This window comes from Podarcis liolepis, assembly GCF_965112155.1.
Source record: "Podarcis liolepis genome assembly, chromosome: 1".
NCBI lineage: Eukaryota > Metazoa > Chordata > Lepidosauria > Squamata > Lacertidae > Podarcis > Podarcis liolepis.
In genome coordinates, this window is record NC_139554.1 from 34,231,622 (window position 1) to 34,246,507 (window position 14,886).

The 14,886-nt window shown below is 43.8% G+C and overlaps 1 protein-coding gene across 2 annotated transcripts in view; it reads right to left on the reverse strand.

Annotated features, from left to right (window-relative positions):
* PRORP (protein only RNase P catalytic subunit) overlaps window positions 1–14,886 on the reverse strand; it is a 49,731-nt gene that overhangs the window by 28,515 nt on the left and 6,330 nt on the right. For both annotated transcript variants that reach the window (XM_083508170.1, XM_083508171.1), the window contains exon 5: window positions 5,949–6,056. In XM_083508170.1, the coding sequence (XP_083364296.1) occupies window positions 5,949–6,056 (108 nt within the window). The remainder of the gene's footprint in view (window positions 1–5,948; window positions 6,057–14,886) is intronic.

The window sequence follows — 14,886 nt, forward strand, 5'->3', positions numbered from 1 at the left end:
TTCTGGTATTAGAGCCTAAGTGTAGGGGGGAAATGAGTTTGGGCGACAGACTATGGGAACCCTCTCACTCACTTGCCTATCACCATCTAAGAATGAGTCCCTGGATTCCCCCTGCTTGCCTTATACTTGATTTCAGTAGACCTGCATCAGCCACTATTATGTCTAGCTTGAGCCTCATGTGACCTAGAAAATAAGCTTGACATAAGCAGATTATGCGTTTCACCCACTTTCTCCTGAGTGTAGGCCAAGCAGCAGAATTGGGAGTGGGCGGGCACTGCAGAGTGAACTGTTCCACTTCACACATTCTGAATGCTCCCCTGCCTAAAGCAAAAACCCTCCTAGCAAGCTGAAAAGTAGCACAGTCAGAAGAAACCCTCCCCTGATGAATTTTCCCTGTAAGCAGAAAATTGGCTTGTGTGGGGAGCATTCATTTCTTCAGCCTTCAGCCTGCATCTACAAATAGTGCAAACGCTTCACAAAAGAAAAGCTGTTCAAAAAACATGACTCAAAATGTGCTTTATGACCTACAATTGCCTACCACCTACATACGCATTACAGAAATATTTCAGTTGCCGCAGGACACCTTTACATTACGCATCTAATTTTCCTAAATTTCAAAATACAATAGGGATGAGTGTGCAATCAATCTGAACATTTCCTTGATCCCCGCCTCCCGTCCCTCATTTACCCTGTACTTCTGGAGGGTTTTTTCCCTGCCCACTTGTGCATTGCAAGGCAAAATTATTGAAACCTCTAATGCAACATGGCAATTGCTGATGTGAGAAAACCCTAAATGGAAGATTAGGCAGCTGAGGTGCAATAGGTTTGGGTGGAAACCACAGCAGAAATGCAACTCCCACAACAGATAGCCCCAATGGAACTCCCCCAATATACTTTGTCAGCCAAGTTTCAGCCTGAATGGCTGAAAAAGGTTGTAGCAGGGATATGCGCAACCCAGAGGTGGAGCTCATCCTAATGCTCTTTCCTGTACCTCAGTGGTGCTACTTTACACCAGCCCTAGACTTAGTGTTGAGGCAGGGTTGGGGAAGAAGAAGAGTTTGGATTTGATATCCCGCCTTACCACTACCTGAAGGAGTCTCAAAGTGGCTAACATTCTCCTTTCCCTTCCTCGCCCACAACAAACACTCTGTGAGGTGAGTGGGGCTGAGAGACTTCAGAGAAGTGTGACTGGCCCAAGGTCACCCAGCAGCTGCATGTGGAGGAGCGGAGACGTGAACCCGGTTCCCCAGATTACGAGTCCACCGCTCTTAACCACTACACCACACTGGCTCCCAGTGGAATCTTTTTCAGCCCAAGGGCCAGATTTCCTCACAACCAAGCTTCTGGGGGCCACATAGCAGTGGTGGGCAGGGCCAGAAGAAAAAGTGTGTGGAGGCTTTGTGCAATATCCTGCATTCAAGTCACGCACAATTCAGACTTTTCTACACTCTCTGTACAAGCAAGCAAGAGCTATCAGCATGGTTCAAGGACACATTCCAGCCAGGCAAACAGCACTCAAAGAATGGGTAGAGCAGAATCAGTGTGGCATGGAGGGGGGGGTGGCCTGAGGAAAGGCCAGAAAGAGAGACCTGGAAGATTGCATTTGCTCACCAGGTTTGAGGTCTCCCCCCTCCCCCCCTCAGGTAGCACATTTTGGTTCCGCATACACACAGTTCCCACCTATCAGTTTTCTTCCTTCTCAGCATCACTTCACAATACAGTGGTACCTTGGGTTGCATACGCTTCAGGTTACAGACTCCGCTAACCCAGAAATAGTACCTCGGGTTAAGAACTTTGCTTCAGGATGAGAACAGAAATCGTGCTCTGGCGGCGTGGCAGCAGCAGGAGGCCCCATTAGCTAAAGTGGTGCCTCAGGTTAAGAACAGTTTCAGGTTAAGAACAGACCTCCAGAACGAATTAAGTTCTTAACCCGAGGTACCACTTTATTCCCTTCTGCTACAGTTGTGTGCCACTTATTAAATAAAGGCAAGCTCTCTGTGTTACAATACAAGGCCTAAAATTGCCTAATGTCTTGAAATTGCCAAACACACAGCCACACGCTATTTTCCTGCGCTGCAGTTTTGTTCAGATCCCTCGGTGTTAGACTCCCAAGGGAATTATTCAGAATTGTTTGCTTATCAAGTCATGTCTCAGCTCTAGAGCTGGTTTTAAATGCCTCCAATATCAGCCCTGAAACATGTAAAGTGAGAATATAGGATCACGTGCCTCTGATACACATCTCAAGGTGGCCTTTTGTTCAGGTTTGCCTTGTGTGTATTTTGTATTTCCACCCAGATCTTTTAGTCTGTTTTAATCTCAGCGAACAGTTTTTTTAAGTTGTGTTACATGCACACCATAATATCAGTCCTTCATTCTCTTTCCTCTTTCTGGGTGCACCGCCCCTGCCCCCCCCCAACAGAGGAACAATTCTAAACTCAGAGCAAGGAAGACAGGAAGAGGAGGAAGTGTTGCACCAGAAAGCCTCCCTAATGCTTAGGAAAAATAGAAATGGGATCCCTGGCATTTCCCACCATATCCTTTCAACAACAGAAGCAGGGGTGGAGCGGAAAGCCCCCGCATTCCTCCGGGGAGACTACAATGGTGCAGCTTTTGGGCGACTGCAAGTAACAAGGGGAAGGAAAGGACTCAAAGTTCAGGCTGACAGTGAAGCCCACCAATGCTGCCTTGCAGGCACTTAATCTAGAAGTTCCTCTTTTCCTCACTTGCCCAGTGGCAGCGTCTCGTCGGCTGGTTACTGGACAAATTACATGCCAGTTAGCTCAGCTGGTTAGAGCAAGGTGTTGACAATGCCAAGGTCACGGGTTTGATCCCCACATGGGTGCATATTCCTACATTGCGGGGGGGGGGGTTGGACTAGATGACCCAATGGGTCCCTTCCAACTCTATGAGTCTATAATTCCGTGATTCACATTTACATCACAGCAGCCTGTGCGATAGCTTGTTGGGTACTCTGGGGCCTGAATGCAGAAGCCCAAGGGCAGAGATCTACTGCGGATCTTGTATGCTTAGATCTCACGGTTGTCACCAGGTGCAAGTGGGGATCAGTCAGACCATCTGCCTCTGCTCTGATGGTGGAGCAGTCCCTTCCGCTTGTCACAATTCAGCCACCGGCTTCCAGTTTGCCCAGCTCAAGCCACTGAACTCAGGGACCCCAAGCTAGAGAACATACCCTCCAGGTGTGGAAATCAGGTATGGCTGCCCACAAACTCAGCCTGGCCCTGCGGGAGTAGCTTAAGTTTTGACACTGACCTTTCAGAGTTCTCAGAATTATTTGTTTAACAAAACAAAAACACACAGTATCTGATTAACAGAGATGACTCCTAGATAACACCACACTTCCTTTAGCTTGGACATGTAAGAGAACAGTGTGTACACTTTCTGTTTTACCTCATAACATGATAAAAGTGTTCCCATTCCAAGCTGGGAATTCCATCGATGTGTCTGATAAGATTGTTTCTTTTGTTCCTCCAGACACATCTAGAATCTCCTTCCTATTATTCTACTCAACTCCTACATGCGTTTGTTTGACAATTACAGATTTAGAAGAATTTTTTTACAACAACAATCGGTACAAATGTGGGGTGAGAATGTTTTCCCCTTATCCTCGTTCTGATTGGAGTTTTTCATGTGGAAATTAAAGGCCTGTGAGAGATTACTTTCGTTTAACTTAAAAAGCGACATATCTGGAGACCTAACAGGATGTTGTGTTAGATTACCACAATGATTTTGCAGCTTCTGCAGAAGACACCAGGGATTTTCTTTTCTAGTCAGAACAGTACATAGCTTCCTTTTTGCTGGGCTGCATTCCTCTTCCTCTTCAGTTACATACGCCTGCTAAAATTATCATTTTTGCCACGATTATTATCAACCCCAAATGTTGACTACATGTTGTGTTGGGGGGGGGTGCACACAGAAGTTAATCTTGGAATGTAGCCCCTTTGCATGTAGAATATGCCATGTGATTCGGTTCTTACATTGTGTATTCCTATAGTCCTGATTGGAGGTGTATCTAGGCTCCTTTGCACCCTTGGCAAAGGATCCTGCACACCCTGCCTAGGTGCCCAGAGCAGCGGAACAGTGGCCCAGGGAGCGCATGCCCGATTTGGAAAGAGTGGAAAAGGAGTGGTTTTAGCACACACCTCTGGGTCTGTGCCCTTGGCAGGCGCCAGCCTGACCAACCCTAAGGTACGTCCCTAGTCTTGATGCCCAATGATCCTACTGCCAAAACTGAAACAAAGGTGGGGGAAACACCCTGGTAGGGTGTTTTTGCACATGGGGATGTATGCAACCAATCTTCTTCTTTTTTGGCGATCACTCGCAGCCAAGTAAGATTGTCCTTCATAAACACAGTGTTTGCATTTGGGATGGGTTTTTGGAAGGCACCTGTGCGTGAATTTGTTTTATGTCTGTAGATCAGTGCATGCTGACCAACGCACAGTCTTTGCAGTAAGGCTCTATTCCAATGGCATGAGTAATCACGATGACCAGTAGATTCTTATCTGCTGCAGCCTTCATTCACCTTCACAGCCGTTGTAACATACTGCCTGTTATCTTCCGCCTGTTCTGCCGTTGAGGACTTTTTGGATCATTCTTTGTCTAGCTCCTCCCCTTTGACCTTACCACCGTGGGTGACCCTGCTGGGAGTACGAGTCTCCTGATGGCTTCACTCACAAGGGTCACAGGAACATGCAAGCCCATTCAACACAACAAGATGATGATCCAGCGAGTGAGTATGCAACCAATGACACAAACTGACACATGTCTTGGATTTGCATTGACATACTGCATGTTTCTATACTGGCTCACCACTGCTCCTCATATCAACTCCGAGCTTCTTCTCCTTACACCAGGGTTGAGCTGCCAGTTATCAGAAACCGTACTGAGTTCTCACTGCACCTTCTGCAAAACTTGTTCAACTTATCAGTACAAGACAAAAAGTAAATCCCTGCTTCCACCAGCCAACAACATATTAGTGACTTAGCCATAGACATGAAAACACCAGGAAAGATATGTTACAGGGTTAAGGAGAGTAATAGCAAGACCTTAGCATGGGCTGCCATTACGCCAAGTTTCTGATAAGGCTTTTGTGCACCACCACAGCCTCAGTTAATACTCTGCCAGATGCAAAAGCTGTACGATTTCTGTCAAAAGCTGGTAAGAGATCATCCTGTCAAACAACCACAAGCTAAACAAGCAATTCCCATGGCAATGGATGTTTTAGTCCAAAGACTATATGGAGCTATAGGGACAGCATCCATTATGCAAAAAAAGTGGCAACAAGAACTCTAGACACTCATGATTTTAAAAAGGTACCTCACCTCTGAGGTGCTTCTTTTTTTTGCGCCCAATCACTAACTAAACTGATGTCAAGAAGAGACCTTGAAGTCCTCCCATCCCAGTGGTTGCTTCTCATGACAGATTTCACACTAAACTTTGATTGTATGCATGGGGATACCTGCTGGAAGTGGCAATGATCAGCACAGTGCACAAGTGGGCTGTGCCTATCTGGAAACACCTCGCTCATTCTTGTCTGCAGTCAATTCATTCTTCTCCAACAGGTCCTCATCCCTGGTATCCCTTTAACATTTCCCTGAACATTTTACTTAGAATGGGGGTCCTCTATAAAGAATGGCGTAAGCATTCTGTGCATGGATTCTAACATGCTGGCCATGTCCAAGTTATCATATTTCAGCATAATAAGAGGGTGTGAAAGAGCCTTATGGCAGCAATTGCAGCCCCTTTCCCTGCTTCCTACACACTAGGAAGTAAACAAACAAATCTTCAGTTAACCAGAGTTTCTCGGTTAAGAAAAAATGAGAAACTATGGTTGATGGCTCCAGGAAAAGCCAGAATGTTAAACCATAATTTGAAGCGGTAAAATAGCTATTACACACACACAGTTATTTAAGAGACAGAATGGTACTTACAGTTTGAGATGGAGTGGCTTTGTTGTAAACTCTGCTAACGTTGAGGCCATCAATCACAATATCAAAGGGGGGACACTGATTCACAAATGTCTGAAATTCTTCAAGTTCCTAAAAAAATAAAAGAGAAGGTAAGAAGTTGAAAGAAAAGCAACACTGAAACATAACTGCCTTATTATATACCCTGCTATTTTTGTTTTTTTCAACCAGATTTTATATATTCAATCAAAGAAAATAAATTGGTAACGGGCACAGAATTCAGCAACCAAGCTACTTTTATTGCTCTTTTTACTGTAGGTAAGTTTCTAGTCCTTATGCTTGCAATGATAAGCTTCAATGTATATGGGCAATATCTTATGAAGATTCAGAAGTCAGAAATTGAGAACCTCTACAGCCTGTATATTTATTTGCCACTCATCTAAGTCTATATAAAAAAAACTGAAAATTAATGTATGCTAATTTGCATATAAGTTTCAGAAATCCACTTTTCTTGGCACAACACAAGGATACCCGAGCACAGAATTGATTTTTTTTTTTAATTACTGAGTACAGATTAGCCCTGACTCTAAACAGTTGATAGGAACATATCCTGGAAATTTTATTTTTTACACCTGCAGTAGCTACACAGCTTATTTGTTCTCTTTAGGCCTAAACATAAGGTTTATGAACTAATTTCTGCCATATTTAGGATGGAGGTGCCAATCAAGCCTATCAAATAGTTTTTAGAACTCCATGAAGTGGTACAGACATATCTGAAAAACTATTCTGAGCGATGTCACCAATCCACTTTGGGTTGAGTTATCCATGTGTGCTGTTTTAATTTATTACTTCCAGAGTTTGCAGAAATGAAACTGGGAAACTGTGGTTTTCCCAACCCCTCTCAATTCCTGGTAATCTGAGTAAAACCTCTCTCATAGCAGTTGCAGCTGCCTCTCAGCGGGCAACCAAGAAACAACAACTTCCTCTACCAGTTCTTTTGCAGTCGCTTCAGAAGAAAGCACAATCCAAAATGAAAGCATAGAAAAAGGAACATCACACAGGGCCCACCGGCAGGAAGGTCTGGAGGCTGTGGAACTACAGGAGCACATTTTGGGACAAGTGTACTGCAGGACAGGGAAGCGGTAAAGTCAGAGGCCTGAACTTCATAGAGGAGTCTGAAGTAATTATCCAAATCTTTTGCTGTGCATAAATTATTTTAGTGAGCAAAATAGTACCAATGGTGCTCAACATGTAGTTAACAAGATGATCAAGCTATGCTGCACACCTAGGACAGAAAACCCCAAGCTCTTTTGGCTTCTCATTCAATTACCTGAAACAAAAGAACATTTTGATTTACACGCATGATTTTGAAGGGGAAAGTTCACCAGAATCAAAGAACACAAAATAGGCCCAAATGGACAGAGTGGGGGTAACAATACAATCCTATACATGTCTACTCAGAAGTAAATCCCAATGAATTCACTGGCACTGACTCCCAAGCAAGTGTATCTAAATTGCCGCCTACAGTTCCACTTTCAATCAGGTAGGATGTGGATGAAGTAAAACTACTGAAATCAACTGAGAATTGCAGGATGGCAAAGCAAACTACTTGGGGTGGCTAGGATTTTCTTTTCATTTTTGCCCTACAATGTGGCAACCAGCAGATCTTGAGAAAATCTTATCAATAATACATGTGACAGTGCACTTTGTTCCAACGTTTGACATTAGTCACCGACGTTAGTCACTACCTCCACATTACATTTTAAAAACCTACATTTCTAATCCTGTTCTTGCTGCTTCTTTTTTTTTTTTCTTTCAAAATACCTGACAGCAAGTCTTCTGGGAACTCCCTATTGCTTTTGTTACTCAAACTGCCTCTCAGGGGTTATTGCAGGTGCATTTCCCGAAATGAACCCTGTCAACTCACGCATATCACCAAAGCCTTCTAATTACCCTAGACACTTGTGCAGCACAAAAGGAAAGCAGAACTGACATGCTAATACTTTCTTTTTCCTTTTTTCCTTCAGGGGAATCTGCTATGGCTTGTTACCAATAAGTTTACACCTAGGGACAAGCCCTGCGGATGCACCATAAACACTTCCCATTCTGACCCCAGTAGTATTGCCAACCATTCTACCAAAAAATATCTAGTCAGTGTTTGCAAGTTTCTTGTTCTTGCACCAGCTGTAACCCTGTACAGAATTTCCCTCATCAGTGCCACTTCTGAGACATATGAAAACCACTTCCCCTATAAACTCTGCTAGTAGCTCAGGGCATCTGAGTGGGCCTATTCCCAAGTTTCTCAAACTGTACAACCTCCAGTATGAGAACCTGGCCTTTTCTCTTTTGGTTGGTTGGTTGTGGCCCCCTCATTATGGCCTGCTAAGGCTTGCTTAATTCGGAGGATTTCCATGAGCCAATTGGCTTTTATATGCTCTGCTTCACACCCTTCATATTTTTTAAATCAGTACTAATTTTTAAATCAGTACTGATTTTAGTTACCGCATTTTTCGTCCCATAGGACGTACCGGCCCATAGGACGCACCTAGTTTTTTGGGGGGGGAATAAAGGGGGGGTTTCCTTTATTTCCCCCGCAAAACCAGGTCGGGGAATCCAAAACCAGGTCGGGGAACAGCGGGATGGCGGCGCTGCGCCTCCCCGCTGTCCCCTGACCTTGTGGGGCTGGCTGGTGGGGCTCCCTAGGCTGCGGATGTCTTCCCGAAGCACCGGGCGCTCTGCTTCCAGCGCGCCCCGCACATCGGGAAGCAGGCAGCTCTGCGCAACCTTCGGGAGCCCGGCGAGGGTTGCGCGGAGCTGCGCCGAACCCGGGAGCGCAGGTAGTTCTGCGCAACCCTCGGGAGCCCGGCACGGCTTCGCGTGGGGCTCCCGAGGGTTGTGCAGAGCTTCCTGAAGCCTGGAGAGCAAGAGGGGTCAGTGCGCACCGACCCCTCTCGCTCTCCAGGCTTCAGCGAAAGCCTGTATTCACCCCCATAGGATGCACACACATTTCCCCTTCATTTTTGGAGGGGGAAAAGTGCGTCCTATAGGGCGAAAAATACGGTATGTTGGAAATGCTGCATGTCCATGCTGGTTTTTATGTAGGATTATATTACATGCAAGAGTGTCGTCTGTAAAAGGGCCTTTGCAAACTTAGAACATGAACGCATCAATAATGTAATTACTTTGCCAGCTTTCTAAACTGCCTCTCATGAAAGGCCAAGAGGAGGTCACATGGGGACCACAAAAGGGGAGAGTGAGAGGAAGAAGGCAATTGGGTAGGAACCTGGATATGCTATGAGCAGAAAAAATGAACTAAAAATGGAGTTTGTGGTATGCAAGGTGAGGTGACAGCTCCATGTGGGGAAAGATAGCTGTCAGAAGGTTAAGTGATGTATTGCTCCAAAATGACAACCCAAAAATGAAAGGAAGACTCCCAGATACTTTAGCTACCTGGACAGCGTTTTCATTCAGTTTCATTCAAGTGCTTAAGAACAAACAAGACATGAGGGCCCTGCTGTTTCCCAGCAACCATTCAGAAGGATGTGGCCTTGGATCCTGGATGTAACATATTATAGCCATCATGACCAGCAACTGTTAAGGATGTGATGCAATGTAAAGTGGAATCCAACAGATTTAGGCCTTAAAAAGTTCCCCTATGAATACAGCATCGAAGAGTGATTTTTTTACAGGCTCAATCTCCTGGTAGAAATATTGTGGCACATCCTTCAGAAGCAGGAAATTAAATTTTTCTGTGAACTTTTTCTCTCTCCAAACACCACTCAACCAAATTAGACTGAAATTAATTAAGTGAAATGAAATTAGATCTTGAGCCGAACAATGAGATGAGAAGGGGGGTGGGGTGGAAATAGAAGTGAGTTAATGAATCATTAAACTGTCACTGCAGCTCTTTGGCTAACTAACAAATGGCTGAAAGGCGATAATTAGCTGCCATTACAGTCAAATTCATCTAGTTATTTCCTTCTTGTGATAAGTAATAGGGCTGAATGAGTAGCTTTGAAGAGTCAGTCGACCACAGGTGTACATTGGTGCCATGGACTTCTACTAAGAGTAGCAAGTAGACAACAAATATCCGGAAAGGTCAGTGGTTAAGGCATGATTCCAGCTGTCTACCTGGAAACTCTGCTTGCTGGTCTCAGTTGGACTCTGTTGAGCTCAGAGGAAGTGAGAGAGCGTACAGCAGTGGTATCTCTGATGTCTTTACTGATGCTTCTCTAATGCACATGGTGGCAGAAAAGAAGGATTCCACAGGCAACAATCATCCATTCATTTACATTTGGTTTCACAAACTGGTTTCAGAAAGAAAAATACCTGAGTTGGATCACTGTGTGACTGATTTGGGAGGGGAATGCCAGCCATGTGTCTTCAGTGACTCACTGTGGCTTCACAAGAAAGGGCCTCGTGTACATCCACCTGATCACAAACGCAGATCACCTCACTGAGTACGGAAAATTAGAAACCAACTGTTCCATAACGGCGTCCATAAAACTACTTATCCTCTCAAGCCCGGGAAGAGCCAGCAGCCTTCTCTGCCATAATGGAAACAGTAATTTATACGTTTCTTGAGATATGGGAATTGAAGTTGCATTTCAGGGAGCTAGTATTCGAGGGTTTTTTTTACATCAATGTTTCTTTGAAACAAGGGTTTTAAGTCATTCTCCACAGTAAGCATGCACATCAGTTCCTAGCAACAGGAAGATTTAGAAATTATGTTATACAGGAACTGAAAAATTCAGTCTTAAATGGATACCATGCTAATTCCTGAACAGCTCAGTGAAGTTTCCCCTGTTGTCCAGCTTTCTTTACGTCTTTTAATAAGCCGACAATCAGGATGTTATCTTAGTTAAAAGGCCCTGTGCTGTAGCAAATACTGCTTTTCCTATTAAAATAAGTTAAAATTAGGAGCAACGTCACTGACACAACCTCTTGAGACTTCAGGCATCTCAGTCACTACATCATAACATATAATTTGGGCAAGGATAAGTGCAAATATGCCTTAAAAATAATAATAAAACATTAACGGAACAGATGCCTTTCTCTATCTACATCTGATTTCAGGCAGCTGCTGCAAGAGCTATTATTAGTGAGAAATGGAATCTCCCCAAACATCCAATACTTGCCTCAAAACAAACATTCTATTATCAAGGCTAAGACTAGAGCTGTTCCCACAACAAATCCCTTCCAGAAAAGCCCCAGCTTTGTGTTAAAAACTCCGGCCATTTCTAACCATGGTAAGTTCCCAAAATTTGTAGCATAAGCCAAATAATTACTCAAAATAATGATTCACTTTTAGCAATCATCAAATTATAGAATCATATTGGCAGGGACCCCGAGGATCAACCAACCAACATAACAAACCCATAGATTCTCTCCCCTTAGTGGCCTGCTAATTATAGATGCACGTGCATAAGAACAGTCCTACTGACCCAAAGGCTGATCTAGTCCAGCATTTCACTCCCAACAGTGGCCAGTCATATCCTCCTGAAAAGGAGGACACAGGCCTTCCTTACAGTTTGCCACTTAGCAATGAGAATTCAGTGGCATACTGCTCCTGATATTGGAGGTTTTATTTATCTATTGGACAGACCTATCCCCCATAAAATTTACCCCACCTGTGTGTATGTAGCTGCCGCCATATCTTGTGGCAGCCAATTTCATTAATAACGACTCTTTTCACAAAGAACACTCTTTCTGAGATGGCTTGGTCGGTAGAGTATAAGACTCTTAATCTCAGGGTTGTGGGTTTGAGCCCCACCTTGGGCAAAAAAATGCTGCACTGAAGGGGGTTGAACTAGATGACCTGCGTGGTCCCTTCCAATTTGACGATTCTATGATTCTACTACTGCCATTGAAGCTCAAGTTTATTGAGCCACACATTGAAATTATATCTATAAATACATATACACAGGTAAAAGGTAAAGGACCCATGGACGGATGAGTCCAGTCAAAGGTGATTATGGGGTGCTTTTCAGGCCAAGGGAGCCGGCGTTTGTCCACAGACAGTTTTCCGGGCCATGTGGACAGCATGACTAAACTGCTTCTGGTGCAATGGATGACCGTGACAAGTGCCAGAGCGCAAAGAAACATCATTTACCTTCCTGCCACAGCGGTACCTATTTATCTACTTGCACAAGTGTGCTTTCGAAATGCTAGATTGGCAGAAGCCGGGGCAGGGCAATGGGAGCTCATCCCATGACATGGATTCAAACCTCAGTGGTTTAGACCACAGTGCCACCCGTGTCCATACATATACATATACACCCCCCTTCATTTCAGGCAGATTGATTGATTTAAATTTTCAATCCTGCCTAGCTTTCCAAAGAAACTCAAGGTAGCTAACAATTAAAATAGCAAGACAACACAAAGCAAAAACAATCCCTGACTCAAAACCAATCACAACGCCAAAGTATTACCATAAAACTAAACACAAGTTTAACAGTTCTTGTCAAAATAAAACACAAAGTGAACAAATGAGTGCAGCTTAGGGCCTTTTTAAAAAGCTGCATCTTTAGGAAGGATAGGTCCTGACACATTGTGCCTGGCAAGACTTTTCATAGGGTGGCTAAAGGTAAAAAGGTAAAGGACCCCTGGATGGTTAAGGCCAGTCGAATTCAACTTTGGGGTGCAGCGCTCACCTCTCCCCTAATCCTAGTTAATACCAGCCTTGCCCAAAAGTTCAAGAGATCTGGAGTAAGCCCTCAAATTATGACAACAGCATATCAAGAGAAACATACAGAAGACTTTAAAGTACAGTGGTACCTCAGGTTAAGTACTTAATTCGTTCCGGAGGTCCGTTCTTAACCTGAAACTGTTCTTAACCTGAAGCACCACATTAGCTAATGGGGCCTCCAGCTGCCGCCACGCCGCCAGAACACGATTTCTGTTCTCATCCTGAAGCAAAGTTCTTAACCCAAGGTACTATTTCTGGGTTAGCAGAGTCTGTAACCTAAAGCATCTGTAACCTGAAGCATATGTAACCTGAGGTACCACTGTACCAAGGTTAAACTGTTAAGGGCTTAAAGAGTAAACATCAACAGAAAGGCCTGACAGAAAAAATAGCCCCGTAACCAGCATCAACACTAGTCAATCTACTCTTGGCCACAAAATAACTTTCCTTATCAAACACCTCCAACCTCCTAAAACCCCATCATTTCCTGTTCCTGAACATGTGAGGAACAGGTCAGGAAATGAAGAGGCTCTTGGGATTTTGAGACAGACATGTTTAACACAAAAACATGTGTGTTTTTCTGTGACTGATAGCTAAAAAACTGTTAAGTGGTACATACAGAGGAGCTGCACACTTGCATACACTCTCATTTGTACAGTAAAACACACAATTAATGGAAATAATGATGACTGCATTTAGAAACAATGCTGGCCATGAAACACAGTTATCAAAATTAGGTTGTATATGCCCTGCATGATGGTGACCACACACTTTGAGCACTTCGCTCCTCTCTTCCTGGAGCAGGGAAAAACCAATTGAATGGCTAATTCTGTGTTACAGCCAAACCAGTACTTGTGGTTTGTTTCTCCCCAACAAATCATGATCGGGAGCCCTGGGCTGAATTCAAAAGTTAAATCCAACTATGGATTCCCCCACGTCTGGTCCCAAACACACCTCCTCATTATTTCTGATAAAAGCCCCACTAGGGAAGCCACTATTATTAGCCAACACGGCACAAAGTGAACTTAAACAGAGATTAAAATAAGAAAAAGAATTTGCCTAAGGCTGTCAAGATTATTTCATGGACGAGGCACGATTTGAACTGGGAGTTTGCTCAGCCCGTAGTGGGTACTAAAATAGGAAGCGGCCTCATTGAACTACGTTGCTACGACTAGTTTAAAGAGCAGCAAATTCCCTAAATCAGAAATACAGTCGTACCTCAGAAGTCAAACGGAATCCGTTCCGGAAGTCCATTCAACTTCCAAAACATTCAGAAACCAAAGCGCGGCTCCTGCAGCCGATCGGAAGCCACGGAAGCCCCATTGGACATTCAGCTTCCAAAAGAACGTTCAAAAACCGGAACGCTCACAGTTTTACCTCAGCTCCCGAATGCCTTGGGAGTTCAACGTTCCGGCTCCCAAACGATCAAAAACCGGAACGCTCACTTCCGGTTTTTGATCGTTTGGGAGCCGGAACATTGAACTCCCAAGGCATTCGGGAGCTGAGGTACAACTGTAACAGCATATATATTTCACATTAGAAGGATTCCTACTTTACAAATCAAAGCATTACTGTGCTGTTCCTTTTGTAGAAGAGTGAAGAATTTGTAAATGCCACAGCTCCACGAATGTGATCCTGAAAGAAATGCCCTGATCCATTAGTAACTGACACTTTAAAGGGTGGGGCAGAAGAAAGGGAAATAATACAAGTTATGCATCTTCCACAATCTCTGATCTCCGTTAGTATTTTTTTGTCTCTAGCGTCATATCCCAGATGTAACACGAGCGCCATCCAGTGGCCCGTTTACATTCCAAGGAGGCAAACAATACAAGTATTTGAATTATTAATTCTAGAGATGGTGCTTTTAACATGGCATAATTTCTAAACTGTGGCATGATTTATTAAAAATGGAACAAACGAATTCATGGGCAGAATCAGACTCATCATAGGCAGGATGGAAATGTCTGCTCACAGAGGACCTATAAATAGGTCCAGATTAATGATACAACATGCCTTAATCTAGTGTTGCAATATGTATACATTTTTCAAGTTTTTTTTTACAGCTTAAGGATTTATGATGCTAAAAGTAGATACCAGTCCAAAGGAAATGGCCTCAAATATGTATGTACCGTGGGTGCCAGCTTAAAATCTGGTGGCCACCAATGATTCACATGCTAATGATGTAGCTTATATATAAAATGTTCTTTACTCTGTTATTCTGAATTAGTCATAAATTAAGCACAACCTTTGAGGACTATTTTTATATTATTTGTGCTT